The sequence below is a fragment of the Wyeomyia smithii genome, chromosome 2, assembly GCF_029784165.1.
Source record: "Wyeomyia smithii strain HCP4-BCI-WySm-NY-G18 chromosome 2, ASM2978416v1, whole genome shotgun sequence".
NCBI lineage: Eukaryota > Metazoa > Arthropoda > Insecta > Diptera > Culicidae > Wyeomyia > Wyeomyia smithii.
The window spans coordinates 273,179,484-273,206,519 of NC_073695.1; the positions used below are offsets into that span (position 1 = coordinate 273,179,484).

The window sequence follows — 27,036 nt, forward strand, 5'->3', positions numbered from 1 at the left end:
GGGTTCTGACGAGCAGTGGCAAGCCGTCATAAATCAAAACTTAAATTTAATTCATTTGTCCTGCCGCAGATTGCTTGAGATAATTTCTCATTGCGTGTGATTGCGGGAACATATGCAGCTAAGGAAATGAAAGAAAAATTAAACCGGGCGGAGCTTATCAGTTGCCAGTGTGCGAGTATAATAGGAAAAGAACCGTCCGCGCGTTCAGTCATTTCGCGTTTTGAGCTAGACCTGTGCGCGTCGCGGTCGCAGCATTTCTGTTTGGAGCTAGTGGAACGCTGGATGTTCCTGTTCGGATTAGACAACGAACTCTAATCATTTGACTGATTCTAGCGCTAACACTGGAGACGGAGAAAAATAGTTGTGATGGAAGTGATGGGCTGTCGAAAGGCTACTCTGCCGTTCCAATCATAGTAGTCCCATGTTCTACACAAAACTTATGCACGCTGGGACAACTATGCTTGGAAGGGCAGTACTTGTAGTAAACAAATTTGCTGCAGCGAAGGAATCTGCCGAAGCCCAGCACACAACTTTATCAAGCAGTTCAGAAACAGTCTTTTTCAAGACTTTTGAAAAATGTATAAGAATAGTTAATTCAATTTCATCCAACCAAGGATATTCATACTTTTTCGAAGCTGTATTTTAAATGGAATAGTTGTTTAAAATGTCCGAAAGCGTAACAAAATAGTTGTTTAAAATGTCCGAAAGCGTAACAAAAAATCAATCACGACGTGGCATTTCAAGAATCAATTTTACGTTTACATGCGCCATGGTTTGTGTCTACTCATGAAGTCTGTGCCAGGCATGCGCGCACGTGATTGGTTCGATCTTGAAAGTTTTCACTAATTTTCACTGTTGAACAATTAAGTAATAATGATCACTGAAGTATCACAAAAATGTCCATCATTTTATCAATCCAACGACATATTAATCATTGTAATCCATCATGTGGTTACACAAGTATTACCGTTTGAAATCTTTCATTCCGGCGTTACACCTTGGTTTTTAGTTTTCTCAGAATGTATCTCAATATAGTGCGGTTAGACGTAGTCCTACGTCAAAATTGCGTGACTTTGCAATAAACAGGTGGGTCGTAGAGAGCGGGGGGTATTCCAATCGATACCAAAATTGGGATTTTTCCGAAGAGACAGTAGACGAATAATTCCCCCATCTTTGAGCAAAATCTGTGATGGTCGTGTCCAAGTGGCATGTACACTTCATATGGAATGACCCATATAACAACTTCCGTTTTTTAGAAAAGTGGGAAAAATTGAAAAAAATCTTAAACACATCTCATCATGTCTGATGCCCTTTTGAAATTTCTGTTCATCGTACAGCTGAGAAAAATGTTACCATTTTCCCCAAAATTAGCATTTTTACATCCGAAATGACATCTTGAAAAAGGAAATAGTCTTAAAACAGAGAGTTGAATGGTAGTTTCTGGAAAACTGAAAAGTTATTACTTCGGGTTTGTTTTGCCTTTATACGCATTTTTGTAAGAAAACAACACTCAACGCTTGGCATTGCTATACCATTTAATGGATTTTAAACGTCAATATCTTGACCGACGTTGAAGGTTGCTTCAAACTTGTGATGAAATAGTTGGCATATTTTTTCGATTATGTATTAATGAAAAGTTGAGTACAAAATTGATCTTTTTTGCTTTAGTTTCGCAGCGTTTAACCAACCAAATAACAGGATGGTATAGTATAGAATCGTGTACGTGCCGTGCACCGTTTTGAATGCATGCATTGTTACGTTCACTAAGCAGATCCTTAACACCAATATGGGTCATTCCATGTCAAGTGTCCGAGGAAATGCATCGACCATCTCCGATTTCGACCAAAATTTGTGAGTCAATGTATTTCGAGCTGGAACTTATAAGTACGAAGTGTTGTACCGATTGGTGGACCCCTCGGCCAATGGGACTGCCTTCACTTTTTGCGAATTTAGCAAAACACCCTTTTTATTTTGTGAAAATCTCGGGACCCTGAAGGGCTACAGGTGATATTGACATTTCATTTTGAAGAGTTTTAGATGTAGAATCGAACTACATGATCAATTTATTTCTGCAGTGTTGCTAGCATTGCATTTTTTTCGATTCAAAACTTAATTTGAAATTTCCTCAAAATACCCCCCCTTCGATTTTGATTTTGACCACGCCAATGTGTTCAGCAGACGATTTTACATAGGAATCACTTATCAGCAAAAAACAAAATGTAGCGTTCCAGAGATACAGCATTTTCAAAATTGCAAGATTTTGGATTTTGTCTACGCATGAAAGCGCTACTACATAAATTGCTGCAATCTTAATGGTATCCTAGCAGGCATTTGTGTAATCGAAGAGATGTACCTTAGATGAGCATCCGTTAATGATGTAACGCAAAAAATCCCGCTTTAGAATCATTTTCACGAAAGCTTACAGGAGAGTTTTGGATACACTTTTCACATGAATCTACATTTTATTGGTTTATCACATTGTAGAAATTATCCTCTCTCAATTTAAAACCGTTTCCTAACAGGCGAATGGTCATGTTTTTTCCTGATTTAAGGTTTGCTATGATTTTAAATTGAGAGAGGATAATTTCTACAATGTGATAAACCAATAAAATGTAGATTCATGTGAAAAGTGTAACCAAAACTCTCCTGTAACCTTTCGTGAAAATGATTCTAGAACGGGATTTTTTGCGTTACATCATTAACGGATGCTCCTCTAAGGAACAACTCTTTGATTACACAAACGCCTGCTAGGATACCATAAGGACAGCAGCAGTTTATGTAGAAGCGCTTTCGTGCGTAGACAAAATCCAAAATCTTTCAATTTTGAAAAAGCTCTATCTCTGGAACGCTACATTTTGTTTTTTGCTGATAAGTGATTCTTTGTAAAATCGTCTGTGTTCAACATTGGCGTAGTCAAAATCAAAATCAGAGGGGGGGTATTTTGATAAAATTGCAAATTAAGTTTTGAATCGAAAAAAAAATGCAATGTTGGCAACACTGCAGAAATAAATTGATTACGTAGTTCGATTCTACATCTAAAACCCTTCAAAATGATATGTCAGTATCGCCTGTAGCTCTTTAGGGTCCCGAGATATTCACAAAATAAAAAGAGTGTTTTGCTAAATTTGCAAAAAGTGGAGGCAGTCCCATTGGCCGACGGGTCCACCAATCGGTACAACATTTTGTACTTATAAGTTCCGGCTTGAAATACATCGACTCACAAATTTTGGTCGAAATCGGAGATGGTCGATGCATTTCCTCGGACACTTGACATGGAATGACCCATATAGTAGTAGTCAAAAGTTTTCCTCAATTTTTTTATAATAATTAGCGAATTTTTTCAATTGTCAACTAGCGAAAATATGAGCTTAAAATTGATTGGAAAAGCAGCGGGCAACCTCTCACAAGCTCGCTTCCTAATCGTTTTATTTATTTAAAACTATGTTGTAAGATGCTCCATCTATTTTCAAGTTACGTCATTCTCCCAGTTTCCCAAGACGCAAAGATTTTATTCCGTATGTTACACGAATGTTCGTAAAATGAACCTTATTGCGTCTTAGCAACCAGTGAGACAGGACTAATAGAACCACAGAACAGATATGAATCTAAGAAATCAGAAACGAGACTATTACTCTATACGTAAAGTAATGGCACCTTGCGGTGGAAGGAACACATTACATATTTAAAATTTAATTACACTCATAACATTTATATCTACTTCGGTGGTAAAGGATTATTTTTGTCTCTCTTTGTCCTCATACATAACATTCGTCGAGAAAATTCTCCGTCTTCTCCGGTACTGGTATAATAAGACTGACGTTTCATAATAATCGTACAGGACCACCCACATACGTAGGAGATTTTTTTATGGATTTCATTATTGCTGGAGTTGGAGACCGAATATTTCGACTAACGATAGTCGATTCATCACATTGTATTTTGAAATCGCGGATGGCGCAGATTGTCGCTGGTCGAAAAATTCGGTTTCTAATTAAAATAAAAATATTTCGGTAGTCAAACTGAATGATTAAAATAGTTTCATTTGTCATAGGGTGTTCGATCTAATAAAATTTGTTAGATGGCTGAAAGATTGAATTTTTGTTTAGCCATTGAAACATAAAAAATTGATTTTTTTGGGAGCGAACTGTTTGAACAATGCACTGTAAAATCAATATAGAATAGAACAGCGAAAAACAAAAGCGAAAGCGATGACACATAAGATTACACTGGACGACAAAATGAAAAAAAGTGCATTCCAAAAGCACGAACCGGGAAAAAATGAAAGATTAAAGCTATTCAACTCTTCCTATGACTTTACGAACTAATTTCATTTTTGTCATATGACTTACATTTTAAGTTTAGTAAAGCGGGCAATGTATGCAGTTTGCGAGGATGCGAAAATGAACGGGAATAGAGGGTGTGACTTTTATGCTTTGAAAAAAATTTCCCCCGTCTGGACGAGAGAAATTTTTTTCTAAGCCTAAAAGTCACACCTTCTATTCCCGTTCATTTTCGCATCCTCGCAAACTGCATACATTGCCCGCTTTACTAAACTATACCTATGAATTTTGGTGTCCCTAGCCATTACCAAAACGCGTCAACTTACGTGAGAGTGTCGTATAGAAACTGCTCGCCGAGCTCGTCGCTTCAACGTTATGTTTACGAGAAAACTCATTTAAGTCTCTGAAAAAAGTTAGTAACCAGGGACACCATAGTTCACAGGAATGTTTGAATAGCTATAATCTTTCATTTTTTTCCTGTTTGAGCTTGATGTCTCCCAGTATCTATGTTGGTTTCACGTGCCGGCTTGAGAGCATGCTGTCGGTAAATCTAGTGCTTGAATTTGATCGAGATGTTTAATAAGCCTTCGGTTGACCATTCGTTCCATGGTTTTGCACAAGCATGATGTGGGAGAGATGGGACGATAGCCGGACGGTTCAATGCATCCTGTTTCCTGTTTATAATTTCAGCCCGGAAGAAATGTGTCAGCCCTCCATGGAAATACCTATGTTCCATCCCAGGAGATTGGTCAACAAAGGAGTGTACTTTCTTAGCCTTGTCACTCCCAACGAATTATATTACTTCTCACACACGGATCGGTTGGTTGCGCTATACAATAGGTCTGGCCGTTGAACAAGAAAAATGTATGGAAATCATTTTTCAAAAAAAAAAAATGGACATAATTTTCCAGGATCCTTTCAAGTACTGGCTGTGTCAGTGTAGGCTAGACTAGAGTGGACTAGAAGAGATGTGTCAGCCCTCCATTCTTTATTGTACAACCGTAACATAGTAGTTCTACCTCCCGGGGGTAGGTGTTAAAATATCAAAATTCTTATCAAAATTACTTACTGATTATTACGAATTATAACAAGTTTTGTAAGGTTTTTGGCAAAACAAGATCAGAACTAGTTAAAATGTTACAAGTTTTGTTATAAATATGATTTCAAAAACCCACTTTTAAACAATCAATATGATGACGATAAAAAAATTTGATATAATTCTGTACTTTCTATCATTCTGGCATATCAAGAATATAACGACTTTACTATTTCTATCAAGGCACATATATTTGTGTTACCCGTTTGTTATAATCGTTTGAACGGGTAGGAACTGGGAAGCTGTTCAGTGTTGGTTGTGCAATATTTTTTATTCGAATGAAGTTTGAATCCTATCTATTTCTCGCGGAAATGTGTAATCAGCTAGTGTGTCAGCCACTTCTACGGGATTTCTGGTAACATCATCGTCGGTTTTAATTGCATATCTGACTATGCAATTTTGCCATTACCTTCGATTACCCTCCTTCAAAGTGTTTTGGGAACAAAAAAGATTGCTGCCGTTTTTGAAGAGCCGTGATATTATTTCTTTGTTTTGATCTGATTTGACGCTTTGCTAATATTATGAAGCAGTGGTACAAAACCAATAATGTCAATATTGTTTCAAAAACCACCAATCCTTCCAACTATCCCCAGCTGCGTCTAATAGCAATATATTGGGCCCGATGAAGCGACGCTTTCCGGAAAGAAACAGGATGTCAAAGATGACAAATGTTGTCATCAAATCTAGACCAGAGCTGCCAGCAAGATCATATAACTAATAGATGGAGTGAAGTGTAAGGTACGAAATCTTTGCATCAATGGAAAATAGAGATGTTTTGAACCCGTGTATTTGTATGCAGAAATAAGCTACCACAAAAATTTTATATATTATCAAGGTTCCATATGCTGAATTCGGTTCCATTTACTTGATTAGTTCTCGAGTTATGCAGAAATGTATGTTTCAATTTTATGGGACTCCTCATTTGCAGAATGGAGAGGGGTCTCGGACCTTCATAAGAACCGTACCCGGCCCCAAAAATCGCTACATATAAATTTTTGCGAAATTTTCAAGTCTATAAGGAACAAACAGACAGAAATCCATTTTTATATGCATAGGTGTTTTAAAATGAGCGAATTATTAGGGTAAGTAGCACTCTAGTGCTGACTTCTTGGATGTTTTGAGGCCCTCGATCATGTCTGGAGGTCGGTAATTGATGTCTGGAGACCTGAACATAATGTTTGACGCCATTTTGATATCCAAGACAGCGACAATAGCGAATAAATTGGCAAAGTGATTTGGTCGTTCGAATTTCCACTGAAAAAAGCTCAAAGGATTTCAGATTTCTGTACCATAGTAGTGGTGTGGAGTGACAAAACAGAGTGCGAAGAGCGAAGTGTTGCGGGTTTTTATCGGTCTGCTAAATCCCAAAGTATATTGGAAGTACAAATGTAAATCGCCAAAGAGATATGGTTCGTTTCCAATTCGTATAAGCTCTCATTTTTTAACAAGTGACCTATGGTGTTAGTGGAGTGAGAGTGGAAAATCCAACGATGCTAAGGAATGATTTCACATCGTTGACATTTGACATCAATTGGGTTTGAGTTTTTTTCCTTTCGTTGAGCTATGTGCACAACACAAGGCATTTTCTGCATCAGCTGCTCCTGTTCCTATTCGCCTACTGCGTCGCAAAGGTATCAAAGTCCACAGGAGATACAGGAATCAGAAGAATAAGTAATGATATTGATGTTGGTAGGGTAGTTTGGGGTAATTTGGACCCTGTAAGGAAAACTCCTGTTATTTCGTAACCTGTTTTTTCTATCCCATAAACGTAATGTACTATAGTAATATTGATCTGTTTTCTAAGTTTCTGCACGAAAAAACCTTGATATTAAAGTCAAAAGAACAAAAAAATAACGAAACTAAAAATTATGATTTTCGGACATAAAAAAATCGTTTGGGGTGAAAATGGACCACGGTGCTCCCACAAACCGTTATTATAAAATAAAATGCACCAAAGAATCTGAGTACACCATTCGATTCGTTATGACGTCCAGGATCTCTGGTCAAAATTTCAAAATCATCGTACGGTACATTTTTGAGTAATGCACTTTTGAAGGTCGTAAAGTACAAAAAAGTGATATAAAAACGACGAAATACTTATTGTAAAGCACGTTTAAACCACCATTTCATGAAACAGCTTACAAAATAGTTTTTACACATTCCAAGGGTTATATTTCAAGACATTAACAATTGGTGAAAAGATTTATTTGAAAATCCCACAGTGCACAGTGGTCTAAACTCGAAAAATCGTGATCATCTAGATTTGACTGTGAAAAATTAATTTTATGTACTCAATGTCTTAAGCAAAATTGTTTCATAGAACAAGGCCATACTTTTGGCGTTTTCAGTTTTTCGATCAATCCACCTAACAGTTAGATCAAAAAAATATTTTTTCTTATTTTCAATATACCAGATCGCTTCCTTCAGAAAATTTGTGGAAAATTTTAAAAGAAAAACAATTGCTGAATACTGCGATGTCCTATCTGTACGTTGGACACTACAAAATAGAGTTTTTTGTGGAACACCTCTCTTTAAAATCAGTTTTTCATCTATAACTTTTTCTATGATTGTCAAAACAATAAATTTTATAAAGTCTTGAGAGAATTTTAGTTGAATGAATGAAATCTTAGAACATTTTGCATTGTTTTGACCATTCCAGACAAAATTATAGACAAAAAACTAATTTTAAGGAGAGGTGTTCCACAAAAAACTCTATTTTGTCATGTCCAACGTACAGATAGGACATCGCAGTATTCAGCAATTGTTTTTCTTTTAAAATTTTCCACAACTTTGCTGAAGGAAGCGATCTGGTATATTGAAAATAAGAAAAAATATTTTTTTGATCTAACTGTTAGGTGGATTGATCGAAAAACTGAAAACGCCAAAAGTAAGGCCATTTTCTATGAAACAATTTTGCTGAAGACATTGAGTACATAAAATCAATTTTTCACAGTCAAATCTAGATGATCACGATTTTTCGAGTTTAGACCACTGTGCACTGTGGGATTTTCAAATAAATCTTTTCACCAATTGTTAATGTCTTGAAATATAACCCTTGGACTGGGTAGAAACTATTTTGGAAGTTATTTCATGAAATGGTGGTTGAAAAACGTGCTTTACAATTAGTATTTCGTCGGTTTCATATCACTTTTCTGTACTTTACGACCTTCAACCTTATAGTATCAATAGTTGCTTAATACACAGTAGAAGATGGTATCAGGCATACGGAATTATAACTGCAATTCTTAGGCATTGCACAGTGGTTCCACAGTAGGCCAAAAAATTTCCCTTCTCCAATTATTCATACTAGAAACTGAGTATGCGATCGTGTGTCGCACACGCGCGTTTGTGTGTGTGTGCATGTGTGTGTGTGTGTGTGTATGTGTGTGTGTGTGATTCTGTGTGCCTGTCTATGTGTGTGTATGTGTGTGTGTCAGTGTATGTGTGATGTAAGTTTCATGAGAATCGGATGATATACCAATTTTTGGCAGCACTTTGAATGTTGCTGTGTCAGGAAATTTCAATTATTTTTATGTTCGAAAATCACAATTTTAAGCTTAACTTCGATTACCTAATTCCCTCAATTTTGATCTGTTTTTGGATCAACGAGTTTCGTTTTGAGGGGAAATTTATGTTATTTTTCAGAATTCTTGTGTACCGTACAGTCTCGTGAAACAGTTCGGAATGATCGGATAATCAACAGCCTATATGAAATTAACCGTATTTTTCAAATTTTTGGGTCCCGGTTTGCATATCGTCATTCCAAATCCGTTAATCCCGAATTTGCGAAAAGGAAAAATATATAACGAATGTACGTTGACGCACGATTTCTTATTTTTCCTTGAAAGGCCTATCAAATTCCTTAAATTTTCCAATAAATCTTTTAATCGGTCAAACGGCTCAAAAGTTACATTTTTTTGAAAAATGATTGCCGATTTTTGGCAACTTTAATCCAAAATGAATCACACTAAAGACCAAACAAAAAAAAACGGGTATAAAGTTTTTCGATAAAGAACAAGTATACCAATGTTGAGGAGGAGCTGGCAACACGACTAACCGATAATACGTGCCCCGAGAGCAATCCGTTAAAGTTATTGATTTATAAGTGAAATGAGGGGCCAAACTTGCTAAAAAGTGTACAGTTGTGATCTGTGATGCTTTGTTTAAGTGAGAAAAGTGGAGGTTTTGTGAAAAACACAGTGTTCTATGCGTGGAAGTTATAATTTATCCACGAAATCAAATTGAAAATTGTTAGGCCAGTTAGGTTGCGTGAGTGTGAGTGCCTACTTCGTGCGTCGCGCTAACAAGCGGTTCATTATTAACGTGCGATAATGGAGTGCATATGGTGGTGTGAACGAAGAGAACGGCACTTCCTGGAGAGCGGAGAGAATAGCGTTGCGCTGTGCTAGTCGGCGTTTGTTTCGCTGGCATAGGCATAACCAAACTAAAACAGATGAGTATATGTTTTTTGTATCAAATATTTCATGAATGTAAGGCTATGTGTGTAGTGGTTTTTAGCGGGCTTTGGACTTTGGCAGAAGCGTGAATGTGTGATCTGTTGGGTGCACGAGGTGTGGTAGCTTTTCGGCTGCAAGTAGGGTTTTTTTTTGTTTGCGCGATGAGTCTTGAAATGTTTTACTTTTTTTCTCCCACAAGAATCGTCAGGTGAGGTAGGTTATCTTATCAACGGGCTCGATACGACATACACGATTCGCTTCTGGAATTTTATTTTTTTTTTCTAATTGGTCCGCGTTCGAATATGGTTTACATCATGTGATGATCCACCGGATACCACGTAGTTGCCAGTTTAAGGAACGACGTTGCCGTGCCGTTGCCGTTTGATTGTGGCCGTTATGAATGTTTAACTGTTACAGTTTCGATTGTCCAAATAGAAAACAGAGTGCAATTAAGATGTTTTTCTGGAGACTTTTTTCGTGTGGTTTTGTGTAATAGTGTTGTTTATTAGAATTTATGGTAGAATAGATTAATTAAGTTGTATTTACTGATGTGTCGTGTGCCATGAATTTTTAAACGCACTGACTCTCGCATGACAGGTAATAGAAAATTCAATGGAGTCGAGTTTGACTTTCGAGGATCATTTAGTCAGCCTGAAATAATCATGATTGGTTTGGTCCTGTCAATAATTTCAAGACTTTTGATTAGTTTGTACATCTACACCTGATGTTTGCACTTAATGTTTTAGATGCACCAAACTTTGCCATTTTTCTATCTTTCCAACAGTATCACACCCATTATAAGGTAATGGATAGCTCAACTTAGTAATGAGCCAATATGACGCTTAGTATACTTTGAATCCGTCATCTACCACGGTTTTGCACGGTCAGGCTTCAAGTAGGGTTTTATTAGCAAACATGTTCTCACCTCGAGAGCAATGGTGTGGTTTATGAAAGCTGGGAGTATGGTGCAGTGATAATACATGAAATCTTATGATTCACTTTTCCGATTTTTCTAGCTTTTGGGCTGTTTATGTTTTGTATACAATGTTCCAAACATGACTAGGTCGGCATTTTGTTAACAAACTTAAGACCATATATTGGTCAATATGGAAATTTGCATTTTTAAATTATTAAGGCTTTGCATGCATGAAACTTTGCCAATTTTTTTTTTTATTTAATAGGCAACATTCGCATCGACAACTAAGATAGAATCGGCGTGAAAAGTCGTGTCCCTGAGTTTCTGCGTCGGTAGGAGGTAATAGAGCGGTCGTGCATAGTGCTTCGATGTAAACTGCGTTTCCGGCTCGGGAGCATTTTACTTATATGAACGTTTTTAGAATATAGTGATTTCGAGGGCTATACCCAGATACTTGTTCATGTCTCACTGTGACTGTTTAACCGAAGATTTCGTCCGGTCGATAAATATCGCGATTAACGAAAACACAATGTATACCCTCTAAAGAATCGCGTCGGCCGACGTGCAGTCGTTTCTTCGAAAGTACTCGGGATTGAAAAATAGCTGATGGCTACGAGTAGCAAAGGCTACATCGCGGACCGTTTGGCAAGAAATATACTCATGGTTCGTTTTCGTAATAAGCGCGCATCATTGTTATATTCTGTTTTTCAGGTGTGTTTTTCGCGGGATCGTATCGTTTTTTTTAGAGCGGACAAAGTGTATACGAGAAACGTCGTTGGTCGATTTGTTAGGTAGTAATGTCCGGTTGAACGAACCCCTAGACTCCGCGTTGATACATTTATGAGGTCGAATTATCTAAAGATAGATCAACAACGCGCCCTTGATTTCGGTGTAAAAAGGGACAGGGGATCACCTTACGAGGAGATACCATATCATTTGAAGTTGTCCCAATTTGATCAAAGGTCTAGTATTCTCGCGTACGATTGTTGCGGTGTTACATTGTCAAACTGAATAAGTTCGAATCGCATTATGAATATCGTGGCGGATATAATGAACTTGTTCGCGCGATACTTGTTCTAAAGAACCCGACACTCGAAACCAGCGCATCGTTTACCAAAACGAACCCTGCTGTGTACCTTGCCCTTTCTCCAACATCCCAGTGATTTCTCGTGGAAGTGCAGAGGTGTTCTCGGCTTCCAATAAGCGAGTATCACGTCAACATTTTCCTATACAAATTCCTTCTTTGACCTGCATTCGGATGCGGCCGGCGCTGGTATTGCCTAATACAAAGATTAAGATCACCAGTTTTTACACATTGAGGATGCATGTTGGTCCCAAAGATAAATCATCTCAGATTGCCTGCAACACTTTTTACAGTTAATTGTTTGTACACCGCCGTCTATTCGTTCGTTTTTATATGCCCGCGGCATCAGTCCGACAAATGAATTTACTTCAAACTCGCCTGACCAATAACACCCCAAAAAACTGTCCATTTTACCCCAAACAGGACGCCTTTCTAAAAACTCAATTTCTTCCACTATTTTCGGTCAAACTTATCGCAATCTTTCATTAAAATGTACTCTTTTACTAGACAAACACGGCTGCAAAGCTCATTGGACTAACAAACAACGAAGAAAATTTCAAAAAAACCTTAAGTACACAAGCGTAAAACTTACAGCAAAATCAACTATTGATGTTTCCTTTGTTTACATTGGCACTGCGGTGCACCTGTCACAGCAAACCATGAAATTTTTATATTAGTTAGGGTTTAGTAGTTCAAGGAAAGGATGAAGTAGTACATGGAACCCAAAAATGTAATACTTTCCAAGATAAAGCACCTGTCCATTTCACCCCAGGGGTCCAAATTACCCCAAACTACCCTAATGGTGCGAAGAACTCTTTGAAATGATATCAAAGTGCGGTTGTGACTGTTAGTGAATTTGTTTATTCCCAGTTCACCTAGTTTTGACCTGGAGCCAACCTAACTGTTGTCAAAACCTTCCTTTATTCGCTTGAGTTTAACCCAGTGTTGACCTGGCTGCTGCCCGAAGTACACCGTAAAATTTGTCGATTTTAGCTCACGTGCTTAGTTCGTAAACAATTATGTGGCATCTCTTTCTTACTTGCGTCGTAAATCGCGATCTCGTTTCTTTTTTCCTAGGTAGATTTGCACACACACTTTCTTTCGTTAGATTTATATTTATATTTCGTCTTCGACATAAAACATCGTACAGACAATTTAACTTATGTTCTAATTCTTAGTCTAAACACATATTTCGACACACCAAAATCAAACATGTTTATCACATCATTAAAATAATTACAACAGACATCCAATGGGTTATTCGATCCATAGAGAGTGCGGTGATTTGGTCGGCGGAAGAACTCAGGTTGACGTAGCAATCGAAGGGGTGTGTTGAATCGCAATTTTCCAAGAATGTCCGCGCAATCTATTCGATCTGTTAGCACATCAAATATTAGCATACGTTGGAGGAAAACTCGTCTACTTGGGGGGTTTTTGATTTTTCTGCCTTTGACGTTTTTTGTGCTACTTGCGACCGCGATTTTGAGATTTCATTGCTCGACTTCTTGCTGTGTGTGTTATGTGGAATATGTATTTTATTTTCGAGCTGCATCAAATTCTCTCGTGTGCACGGTGCACAGAGGGGAATCGCTGGCCATCAGCCAAAAAAAATTTTTTTTTTCGTTAACTGTTTCATAATATTTTTCCTTTATTGCTATAACATTCAAGTGTCTGAATCCAAAATTTGGGCGCAATATCATGAAATCTGAATTTTTTATGACTTATCAAAGCTTGGCGAGCTGACGTTTTTTGTCCTTTTTTTTTGGAAAAAAGTACATTACTTTGAAACGCTCTGTAGCTTCTCAATGATAGCTTGGATTTTTTGACGTCAAAGGAAAAGTTGTTGTAAATATTGTGCAAAACAAATCCTTTCCATTAGATATTGTAAAATTTGGTCATGATAGGCCTGACACTCGAAAAAATTAAGAAATACGTGATTGTTTGTAGAAAAGTAGCTTAAAAGTTTGGTTGCTGCAGTTTGCCACGGTTGTGACTACATTCATAATTTAGGTAAAAACGTAAGTTTACAAATGCGTACTGTCCGCTGTAGCGCAAAACTGCGCAAATTGTCACTTTAGTGAAGAAAGCGATAGCAGATTTTTTTAGTTTTTATTTTTGAAGTTGAAATTCCATCCAGGATTAATTTTAATAATAACCATGATGCCCCATTAATGATAATTTATGATATCGTACTCAATCCGTGAGGATAAAATATAAATTTGGGCAAAAATCACAAAATTTATCAATGAAAAGTTATAAAATATGTGTTAAACAAGAAAACAGTAAACAAATCTTTATGAAATTTTAATTATGTCAAACTTTATCACCTTCTGCAGATTTAAAATAATACTAAAAACATTCAGCCCTTTTCAATTTATAATCATGAAATTCGCTAAACTGATGGAAGTGTCAAATACTAGCAGCAATTTCATACCATCAAACTCCGGCTAACAATAGCCCGTTTGAATATTGCTTTTACTTCGCACTCGTTTGCATACAGAAGTAAAGCACACATTTTGCTTTATGAGAAAAAAACAAAGAACAGTCGTCACCCTTCGTATATTTTCGTATTCATTTAGAAAGTTGTGTCATTCCAGTGTCTTGGTTTTCAAATTCATAAATTCGTTGAATTTTATTATGGAGCCTTCAACTTCAGCGACACCACCTAATTCAATGTCTAGTAAGTTGTCAATTCATGGTGTTATACTTGTATTTAAATGTCCTCTTTCAACCATAGAAACCGTATTAGGGAGATAACATATATATATGAAACAATCGAACATCGAAAATTACTAGAAGAAATGAAAATTGCAGCGAAAGACATTTTTACCGCTGATAAGTATAATGAACTTCAAATTTTCTGGAAACAATTCAACAAGAGATTTAAGCGATCACAGCGGAAGATGATGATGCTGATGATGATTTTTTCAATTTGTAATTAGTTTGTATTACTTATGTTGTTTTAGTTTATTAAAAAATATATATATATTTAGGCAAAATTTGTTTAGTTCGAGGGGTCGTTCATAAATTACGTATCTTTTCAATGGGGAGGACGCTGGGTGGCACTACTTGTAGTCAAAGATCATATAATTCTAAAAAGAAGGAAAAAAGTGCCAAAAAAAATTTAAAAATTGGATTTCGTGCCTCGAACAAAAATTTCGGCCCCAAACAAAAAATGGATACAAAATTCGTGTTCAGCGCCCCAAAATCATGTAAATACCAAGTTTTTGTCGCATTTATTGACACTTTTTTTGCTTGGCCAGCCTTTGTATGGAGTCGCCCCACTGTGCGGTGGGCTGGTATCGGTGAGAGAATGTATGTTCAGGAAATAAATTGAATTGTGGTACATATTTTATGTATCCGGTGTTTTCAGTTGGCCGTTTTGAAATCAATTGAGATGTTTTTTTGCAGATTGTTAATTAGAGTCTACACTCGAATTGATAGAATTGTGCTGTTTGCTCTTGTAAATGACAAGTATCTGATGCAAAACCTACACGCATTTGTTGTGCATAGCCAGAGCATTTAATGTGCGTTTTGAGAGGACACATTTGATGATGTAAGCTTAGGCTTTTGCGTGTATCATGGAAAGGACTGACCGAATGGTTACGTACATTTTACCCAATTATATGCTGTTGTTTTGATTTTATAAGCTTTTAAAAAATTTAGCTACACATATACAAATTTCATTTAATTACTTTGAAATCTTGTTGGTCGGCGTGACAATAGACTAAAACAACTAAAATTTGATCGCGATTGTTTTGGCGTTTTATAAACACTCCTAGGATTCTGTTCTGCTTGATATGCGTATTCGCATTTCTCTATGATTTCTGACTAGGAACATTGTCAGTTCTAGTACTCAGTGGGTATTTTAGGTGTTTCGGCCCGGGTGAGTTTTGCTCAACTAAGAGTTTTCGGAGTGTAGAGACTTTGCGGGGTGTATCAAGATATTTATCCATGTCTCATTGTCACCGTTTGATCGGTGACTGCTCACTCGTAACAAGTCGCAAGTAAGGTGCAAACCGGGATAGGTTGCGTTCGTTCGAATTGTGACTATCGTGATATCGAGATTCAAATTACCGCGTATGCCCAAGTGCGTTTTGTCTCTCGAGGGTATTAGGTATTAGAAATAGAAATATAATAGAAATTGATGTCGATACTTAGATGCTTCGGATGGTAGGTGATTTTATGAAATAAAACCCTCTCTTATCGCCGCGGTCGTAGAGATTGCTTTTATATTGGCGTGTTGAAAATCGTGGTAGGTTTTATTCGATCGATGAGTATCGTTATTAATCTAACAGTTACGCAATATATGCTTTCGCTTGCTCTTGTAACAAGTTGATTTTGCGCGCAACATTGTTTGATTCGTCACTTACCACGGTGACCAAACCCCACCTTTTCGTCGCAGTCGTGGAGATGCAAAGCTAAACTCGTTCTCGGACACGACGACTGTTACACTTTCTTCCCTACAATCTATTTCTTTACCCTAATGACCGTAAGGGCGTGGCCGGCGCCGTTATGGAGCTATACAAAGCGGAAGCTGCTGGATTATTGCACATTGAAGATTCCCAAGTTGCCATTGCTTTTTAGAAAAGTTGAATTAAATTAGGAAAAGCCTTCAAACACTTCCCGTTATTTGTATTCCCACCAAGACACCAACCAACCTCCAAGATAACAAGAAACCACTAAATTAATGTCTGAAGCCATTTTGAAATTCGGTTGGCTTTTGTAAAACTTTATAGGTACAATTGAGAAAAAATGTTAATATTCTCCTCAAAATTTTGATTCTTAGTTCCGAGACTCTGCCCGGAAACTGGAAATATGTATTCGATACTTTATTGATATCAAAAAATGGCATCTCTCATTTCTGTGTTTCACATTTAGTTCACCATTTCACCTCATTTAGTTCAACCTAGTTGAGTATCAATACATCGGAAATTAGTATCGGGTACTCAGCAAGTTTGAAAAAAAAATTCAGAAAGTGTTTCGGTTTTCAGCTCCTTTTTCTAACCAACAAGCATAATTTGTATTAATAATAAAAACTTTCAAACTTACATCCTGCGCTCCTCTTGGGGTGAGATAAGCAACATTTGGTTGTCCCAGTTCATACACGTCTTCGAATACAGCAGCCGGTGGTCGGGTGCAGAAAGCTACTGGCAGTACAAGCAGAAGAAGCTGCAAATGAATGAAAAAAATAATAAAGGTATAATTATTCGCTGCATTGCTTCACGGAGAATTTCAGCTGATTTATTATTTGTTTATTAAAGGAAGCCAACCTTGACTTGTCTTGTTATAATTACGGGGTTCAACGCTCATTGTTCCGTTGCGCATTGCGCGGCACTGATTTTTGCTTGCTCACTGTTGACTGCCGAGGTCCACTCTTGCTTGCTTGGCGCACGGTTTCGCAGAGTGTGGTAAATTTCGGAAGTGCTCTTCACCTATAACGAGCGGCACTCGATGGTGCGAAAAACATTGCGTTCGATTAATTCGACTCAAGCGCCAAAATCAGTGAGAGGAGGGCACACGAAAAAAAAAAGCGGTTCAAGTGCCAACAGGCGCTACATAGCCACCGTTTACTTCTAATTACGCTTCTTGTGCCGGCACTTCTTCGATCGCGTACAGTTTCCAGCGGACAACACTCTTCGGAAGTGGGATCTTAGGCTTAACCCGTGAGCGGCCGGCAATCGGAAGGAGCAGCCCCGAAGGTCGTTTCTTTGTTTTGGTTGCAATTGCTGTGGTGAGACGCGAACATGGTTGAAAGAAAATTATGAAATGTTCCTTTTTTTGGCAATCAAGTTGTGTGTTGATTTTGGTACTGTGAGTAAGGTCTACTTGTTATTCGAGGGACTAGCTTTAACTGTTATGTAATGTGACGCTTACTAGTGGAGTGCATTTTAAATTTCAAGTAACTAACGTCCTCCACAAAGTATGATTTTTGAGTCCGTATCAAATCAAGATATTAAAGAGCCGTATGTTTCAATTTCAAATGAATATGTTAGTCATAGATTATCATTCAAAAGTTGATTGAATTATTACACTAACAAAGTTTCAGTTAGTGAATAATATCATATCACAAGACACAGAACATCAAGCAGATAATAGACGCCGCTAGCCCGCCGGTAATCAGCTAACGATACAGTCTATGGACAGCTAAAACACCTATTAAAGGTAATTGACATTCGTTGGTCATGTCTCTAACACAGCAATGAAAATTAATAGCTTCACAAAATGCCTGCTGTCGTTGGTAAAGTGTTTGTCACGGCGTTGGCCACCGAATGGAGGCGCGCTATAGGCTATTTTAGCACTGGTGGAGGGCAAAAAACCATCAAAGAAAAACTAATCGGTCAATTATGTATATCGCTAGTTTGGGTGGTACATGAGCCACTCGGAGGAAAACATAAACCTTTTTTTTTAATGGCAGAAGGTCTACCTGCCGATGGCGGTTGCTATTAATTGGCCTTTAATGAGCTTCCTGATTTAGTCCGGTTGTCGTTTCTGCACACGGTTCTTCGTACCGGTTGTGGAAATGTAGTAGCAATGCCAATGGCGGGATGGCCAATCAGGGAGGCTATTGATTTTGTAATCCACAGATCCGCCGGACGATCGTTGACCTGCGGCAGACCAAGGCATAATTGGATTTTCGCCTTTCGGTTTCATCGTCGATAAGTCTTGGAACTGAATAAACAAATCTGCCAGATCAGAATGCAGTCAATGCGACTACTTTTTAATTTAACATTAAACATTTATGTTTATTTTGCACTGTGTTTGCGCTAAATGATCATTGCTTTATAGCCATTCCTGTAAATTTTAATGACCCCACTGTACATACACAGAATTGCGTCAAAGTGCGGCAGAGTAATTGCTCGCCGGGTTCGTCGCTTCTACGTTGGAATTCTTTATCCCTCATGTCGTGTGAAAAAGTTATTGTTTTTGCCCTAGTTTGTAATACCGGATTTTTTCTATTGGATGATGTAGAGATCACATTCTAACACTTAATAGAAGCATGATATAATCAGTTATCTGGCTAGAGAAATTTTTCAATTTGTTGAAATACCTTCGAATATAATAATAACTCCAACCTAAAAAATATCAGAAAATATATAAAAACCTATTCAATCCATTGTGACAGTCAGGGTGCCCTCCTTCGGTTACCAAATAATCATGAGCTCGTTGAGTTACTTTACGCGACCCACCGCAAGTTCATTCAGCTAGTCAAGCAACAAGCAGCAGTAGTAGTAATCACGCTTTGCTTGTTTGCTTTTATTCGACACCGAACCGCGAACGCCAAGCACTTGATCGCTAGCGCGTCAGCTGTACTGCTTTGTGCTCTGATGAACTAGTCAAACAGCTGTACCGGCTTTTAACAAATGTATTGTACCATTAGTGCGGGTAGGAGAGCGACGATGTCGCTGTGTTAAGACGGTACATTGTATATTTCGGCATTTTTCGAACGGGAAAAGTTTCGCGATCGGCGCGAAATTCGATTGGTAGGCTCAGAAGTGGCTAAATCGGTTGTTCGCAGGTTGTTGTGGTAACCTTGTTCTTGCATTCACTGTTACTTTTCAAGTATTTGCTTCGTGTTCTTTTATTTCGCATCATCGACATTGCTGTTGAAAATAAACTAGTAAAAAGTGATTGCTTCTAAATCGATGCGCTATTGAACAGATTTAAAACCATAAATTACTCTAAATTAATATTTGCAAATAGGAAATCCAAACCTTCAGTTCCGCTGCTAGGTGGATGGGAACAGATTTTATTGTGCTGTTAATTGTTTCGCGCCTTTGTACTCACAACACATGTAAGCAACAATCGTAAACCACTGAATGAAACGTAAGGAAGAGAGGGACAGTGCGATGAATGGATTATGTGAGGCAAAACAGAGAGCACATCGCCGGCAAGTTCATCATCCACTTTGGCTGTCTGTCGGTCAGATACTATTTATCAAAGCTCTATGTGCATTGTTTTGATAGCGTGCCGCTGTGGAGGCTCACGCGGATATGTTTTGGGTACGAGTTGTTATAATTTGGGTGATTGAATCCTGCCACTATAGCAATCGGCCAGTTTCACGTATGTACTTGTAGGTTAATGCTCATAATAAATTAGTACCGATTAGTTTGATAAACAAGGCAGGTACAATGTGTTCGATGGTAATAAAAGAAAAAAAAAGTGGTATGTTATCGATGACACAGCAAAAAAAATCAGTAGTTTGAAGGATATTTTTCATTTCTTTTTTATTCAAAGAGAGTGCATGAACCACTAAAACGCAATATAAACTATGAAAAAATGTGCACGAAAACCGTGTTACATACTTAGTTTAAGAGCCAGTTCGTGAAGACTGCAACTAGGTCTTGTATCGAGGTTCTCCGATCGAACTGAAAGTTTCAAGGTTTGATCATCTATATAAAAGAACAATGTTATGCATAACCTCAAATTTTTTGAACAGAGTTAAGTGGGCTTAAAAACCCACTTAACATTACTGTCCAAAAACTGCTAAAAGGGTAAAATTGCTTTGAGTAAACGCGGTTATTTGAAGCTGCTGTCGAGGTTACATGATGTTCTCATCGCATTTTTTGATGGAAATGGCGATTTCCACAACTTTTTTTCTTTTACCAACAAATATAGGATCAAATCAAACAATACGTTTTGTAGTTCAACTCAAGATCTTTCATTTGATATTTTCGAAAAAAAGCGCCATTACACAATTACAATTTTTCTATAACATATTGTTGACCATCATTTTGAACCCATTATATGAGAAGCGTAACTCCATTTTGCATCTATTATCTTCAATTGGGCTGTAATTTTCAGATTACCACACTTTTCCTCTCGCTGTACCGCACCTCTGTTGCTACTCTGTCGACATGCTATTCGCCTGTTGCTATCCTTCTTCCCCTAACAACAGGAGAGACAGAAACAACGAGCCAATCGCTTCTAAGACCTGATATAGTGTTATCATGTGTCTGTTCTCTCCCAGAAACCTATGCACCAAATCATCATTAATTATTGGTTGAGAGGATTCAGGTTTAGTCGCGGTCTGTTACAGGTCACGTCACCGCTAAAACTGAGATGTTGAGTTCCTCAAAGCTCTCATTTGGGTCCTTGGGTTTTCATTTTATTGGTCAATGATATAAACCGTGAGTGGGATCGTCTTGAAGAAATGACGTATGTCGAAGATATGTATTTTAACATAAAAATAAGAACCAAAACAGACCTTCTGCAATTCAGACAAACTTCGGAGATTTAGGGGTGATTAAAGATTGTTAATTAAAGCAACGATATGTTATGCTTCATAAAAAGGTTTTATTACTGTACAGACCCGTACACAATCAACAGACCGATGTCATGGCAACTGTTTCCTGAAGCCGCCGCCGATGATGATGACGCTAGTGTTTAAAATATGATCATAAGCTCTGTTCATTGTGCCGCATGTGTTATAGTACAGATTTTTTTCGTGCTTCTAACTATATTGAATGTGGGGCTATCCAGAACGTGGTGAAACATGTTTGAACATGACCATTTATGTCCTGCACAAAATCCATAGAACGTTCAAAACAAAACAGTCGTTCTTCGCTTTTTGCATTCGTACACACCACCTGCAGCAACAGTTGATCTCGCATGGATGGAGCTTATTCGGCTGTTTCGCAAGCACTGACAGTCTTTTGACGAATAATCGAGCCAGAGAACCAGAGAAAAACGGCTTCAAGCCAAATGTATGGGAATGACGTTCGTGACAGGGATGTGACAATCAAACGTTTTGCTGTATATGTTGAATCTGCCCATAATTCAAAAATTGGCTAATATGCCATAAAATCGAGAAAAACGCATTTTAAAGTTTTTTGTCGGTACAGAATATTTTGACTGTCCATGACAAATGTTTTATTGAGTATTTCTCCCTTTATAGGATATCTGTTCCATTATCTCATTTCGCCGTTATTCACGAAGAATGCAGGGATTGAACTTCACGAAATCATTGAACAAATAAACAAACTATGCTTAAATGCTCTTATGGAATCGTCCAGCATTGAAAATTCAGTAAACTTAGCTAGATTTATTTTGAATTTTGTAAAACAAACCATTTTCCACAATGCTTCTATATTCATCACAAAACCTCAATCATTGCTCGATTGTTCTTCTCACGACGCCCCCCATATTCATTACACTGTTAATCATAAATGAATCACATTATCATGAATGAACGAAGCCGCAGACCGTCGTAGTAGATTACCTAGGTATCCGCTGTAGTTGTTTACGTGCAAAATTGGTAACCCAGGTAACCACTGCAGTGCTGTCGTCTTATGTCAATTATGTCGGAATAATTCAACATTTTCAGTATGATTTTTTCGTATTAACAGAAACTGATTTGGCAACTTTTGATTTTCTTAAACGCAGTGAAAACAGATGAAAATTCATCTCATGTATTTCTGATAATTTATGCTTATTTTTGAAAATTTGAGGTGAACATTCCAAAGACTAAAGTATTCTTAGTGAGTGATGTGATTTTGTTTAGTGATTAAAATAAAAAGAGGTCCGCTAGTCATGAAAAAAACATTGGTTGGCTGCTGAACGAGTCCCGTAGTAGCCGTATAGAACAATGCGCGGATTTTGTTTTCCGATGTAGGGGATTTATTTATTTATTTTATTTATTTATTTTCTATAATTTATCTGACCCGAGTCTTAATAAATATAACAATGTTTGAGTGTCAAGTTGATAAAATGTTCGTTCTTTTGACTTTCTGCACGAATTTATCCAAGGATTCATTGAAGTCGAATAGATGTTCAACACGAGTAAAAGTTCTAATACAGGCGGTGATGGGCTCATTATAGCCAAACGATGTACGATGGTATGGGGTCTGCAGAAATCCAATTGAACGCAAAGCGCGTTGTGAAGCTCGAAAGTTCACAAGAGACAGAAGCTTCGGTGAGTCGATTTCTCCACAGAGCAGTTTGGCTATGAACACTGCTTGATGCAATCTCCGTCGGTGCTCGAGAGTATCAATACCAATTAAACGGCAGCGGTCTGGATACGGTGGTAAATTAGCGGGATCACGCCAAGGAAGCTCACGCAATGCAATGCGGACGAATCGTTTCTGGATACGCTCAATCCGCAGGTTCCAAGTTAGCTGGTAGGGAAACCAAACCAGGTTACAATTCTCAATCAGTGGACGTACTAATGAACAGTACAGGGCCTTTAAGCAGTGAGGATCTTTAAAATCACGGGCGACTTTACAAATGAAGCCGAGCTGGCGTGTAGCTTTTGAAATCATCGTACTGTGATGCAGGTGGAATGTAAGTCTACTGTCAAGTAGAACACCAAGGTCCTTTACATGATCGACCCTCTTCAGTTTCAAACCGTCGATGCGATAGTCGAAGATAATCGGTTTTAGGATACGATGGAAAGTTATAACTTCGCATTTAGAAATACTAACCACGAGCCAGTTCTTTCGACACCAGTAGGAGAAAACATTCAAAAATTCTTGTAAACGGCGGCAGTCTTCAATAGTCCGAACTTCCAGAAACAATTTCAAATCATCTGCATACACCAGCTTGCAGCCGTCACCTAGCAGCAGTGTCACGTCATTGAAAAACAGTGCAAATAACAAGGGCCCCATGTTGCTTCCTTGGGGAACTCCTGACTTGTTGGTGAATTGCGATGATACACTTGAACCGAGTTTTACGCGTACAACTCTTCCACGAAGTTATGAGCTTAGCCATTCAACGAACTGATGGGAAGCACCTAAGCGCGAGATTTTACACAGGAGTATCGTATGGTCCAAACGATCGAAAGCAGCTTTGATATCCGTGTAAATCGCATCTACCTGAGCTTTCTGCTCCATCTGCGAAATACACGATGAAGTGAACTCTAATAAGTTGGTGCAAACAGAGCGGCCCGGCATAAATCCATGCTGAGTGGTGGAGATATAGTGCTTAGTGCGAGAAAGCATGTAACCGCTTACTATGATCTCGAACATTTTAGACCCAGCAGAGAGGCTAGTAATGCCACGATAGTTTCGAACGTTTTGCCGGTCACCCGATTTAAGCACGGGAAACATCAGCGACTGCTTCCAAACAGCAGGAAACTTTCCTTGAGCAAAAGACTTGTTGAAAATGTAGCATAACGGAACTGCAAGAGCGGTGGCACAACGACTAAAAACAACAGCAGGAATTCCATCAGGACCAGCCGAATAAGACCGTTTCAATTTTTTAGCAGCAGCCAATACCATATCGGTCGTAATTGTAAAGGTGCTCATGTCAACTAAACAGGAGGGAACATTAGATGCCGCTAGTTGAGCTTCGTGGTCAGAAGCAACTCTTTCGGCAAAAACGGAGGCAAAAAACTTCGAGAACAGCTCACATAACTCGGGTTCCGATGTTGCCTCATCACTATCGAAATGTACATTCGTGGGTACGGAAGAGCATTTTCTTTTGGAGTTGACGAAGTTCCAGAAGCTTTTCGGGTTCCTTCGAAGGTCAGTTCCCGTGCACCCGTAATACATATGATTTATAAAGTGTGCTATTCAGGTGGCGGTACTCATCAGAGTAACGCTTGAAATTACTCTTTGTAAGCGCTGTTCTCAGTCGACGATGCCTACGCTGAGAGCGATTCCGTAGTCGTTTCAGTTCACGCAACCGAAGAGTATCCCAAGCATTAGATTGAAATAAATGAGTTTTCGAGTGCAGATTTCCGACTAAAACATCAAATTTTCCAGCTTTCAAGTGAGTTTTCGAGAATTCCACTTTATGAGAAATCTAAAGTTGACTAAGAGGAATCCATTCCATGAATTAGTAGATTGGTTTAGTTAGAAAATATACGTTTTTACTGTTTTCAATTGTGTTTTCATGTTGTATAAGATGTTTATATGATCTGAGATAAATTATGGATCAGTTCCCCCATACGCCGTTGAGTTGAAACAAAAAAATCGGCAGGAAAATTCCACCAGCCAGGTATTTTTAACGCAGTACCCGTTTTTTTTCAATTGTGCACGAATGGTAATATATGTTTTCACCAACGCCCAAGTCTTTAGGGACTGCAAGAAACTAGTAAAACCACCTAGAAAAATTGGTACTAACCTTCATCTTTGGAATTTAGACTGTTATTTTGACATTTGTAGCTTTGCAAGAAATAATAGTTTGAAAAGTGCATTTTTGATCAAAAACGTCATTAAACCAATAATAGGTTGAAAATATGCGTAAGTACGTACGGCAGAATGATGTATTTTTCAAATTTGAAAATATGTCTAGAACATGGTAGGCATCTAGAAACACATGAAGAACGTTAATTGGTACTTTTTTCATTTGAACTATCCGTCGATTTTGAAGAGATAGAACCAAATTGTTTTTAGCGAAGTTTTTTAAGCATAGAGTTTCTTACAAACATGCTTAAGACTTTATTTTGATTTGACAAGTAATAAAAAAAATTTCATCTTACTCTTAGGTGGATTAATCAGAAATCTATTTACATTAAAAGTGACTCCTTGAGATATACAAAAACTTTGTTGAATACACTGTAACATTTAAATGGAATTTTCACACTTACAAGGCTGACGATCACATTTTTCCTGTTTTAAACCGCTGTGCCGAGGACCGATTATGCTGAAACTTTGCATAACAAAGCCAAGCTTTGTTGCTACCTCGATCATGACTTCGATCTGCCCTGCATGTGATACTGCTATTGTGAGTTCGTACGTGAATTGTCGTGAATTTCACGACAAGCAATTTCATAAAAAATATTGCGGAATTACTTAACCTACCTTGCACGAAGTGCTGAAGAACTCTCAACTGTTCTAGTGCTAATCGTGCACTATTCTCATGAATAACATACACTTGAAAAAAAAAAACTGTACATGCCGCATATGGATCCGGACAAGAAAAGGTGCTCACCGCCCGCACTAAAATGGTCGAAAACCTGAAGCATGAGATACTCAACGAATTGAAAGCCAAAATCAAATCCAATTTCCCGCTCATCAACTATAGCTCGATGACACCTAGATCATCCAAGCGTTCTGCTTCGGGTCTGATCTCGGTTAGACGCCGTCAAATGTCATATAGCCGCAACTTCAACTAATCTTGCATGGTACTGCTGAATCGCTATCTGCATCGCTCAATAATTTTGTTGCTGCTGCGCCCAGCCAGAAATTCTAGCTGTATCTCTCCCGCATTTCTCGTGAAGTCACTTTCGAACAGGTGCAGGCATTAGCTTAACGTTGTAAGGCTTGTCGGAAAAGGGCGTCCTTCAAAGTTGGATTAGATCCTGACGTCAAAGCAAAGGCATTGGTGTCATCGACCTGGCCAAAAGGAGTCTTTTTCCGTGAGTTCAAGGATAATCGAACCAGTGCAAATTTTTGGAAGTCTCAGATGACACCGAATCAGGACTTAGTTGGATCCAATCCAGTGACCGGCCCTCCTTCTACTACGGAGGAAATCGAAATGATTGACTAAGGATACCGTGACGCACGCTGAAAAGCATTATGGAAGCCTCTGCTCAGATCGGAACAGTCCGGCCGTATGCAACCAGCGATCATCACAGCCGTTGCGGTCCTGTTGTCGATTTTGTAACCGAGGTCATCCAGCCTGCTTTTTCAGACAAGTAGTTTCATCATGTTGACGTTGGCCCTTCCGTTTCCAGAGCCAGTCCGCTTATTGACGCTCCCAGTTATTGCATACCAACATTTTCTGCTTGGAACTGCCCTTCAAGACGACCGACTTCACCGCCATTCAACCCGGAACGCATACACCAAAGCCCTATGTCGTGCTACCTGCTGTTATCGATCCATCGGTGTTGTCTCGTTTCCGCTATTCAAGTTGTCCCTGTCCTGAGTCTAGTGCTAAAGATGGCATCTGCCAGACGGCCTATCATGGCAAATATCTTATCGATAACAACTCTCCATGTCCTGATGGCTCTTCACCTCCTAGTACTAAACATCCCATGAATAAAGCCGCCACAGCATCGTCTAAAATCCTGATGTACTACCAGAACGTCGGTGGGTATTCAGCGATGGTTGCTTCGGCGTCTACGCTTTGACGGAAACGTGGCTTACCGCTAACACGATATCGAATCAACTGTTCAGCGATTGCCAGGACCGGTCGTACATGAACAGCAACAAAAGCTCTGGAAGTGGCGTTCTACTCGCTGTTCGCTCGAGTTACAAATCACGATTGGTTAGCCCTCCCGAAGGCGCGTTAATAACTTTGTCGTGTTTGGATATTTA

At 38.4% G+C, this 27,036-nt stretch overlaps 1 protein-coding gene across 1 annotated transcript in view; it reads right to left on the reverse strand.

Annotated features, from left to right (window-relative positions):
• Positions 1-27,036, reverse strand: part of LOC129725013 (uncharacterized) — a 38,883-nt gene that overhangs the window by 6,233 nt on the left and 5,614 nt on the right. Inside the window, exon 2 of the mRNA XM_055680374.1 lies at positions 16,886-17,005. Within this exon, the coding sequence (XP_055536349.1) occupies positions 16,886-17,005 (120 nt within the window). The remainder of the gene's footprint in view (positions 1-16,885; positions 17,006-27,036) is intronic.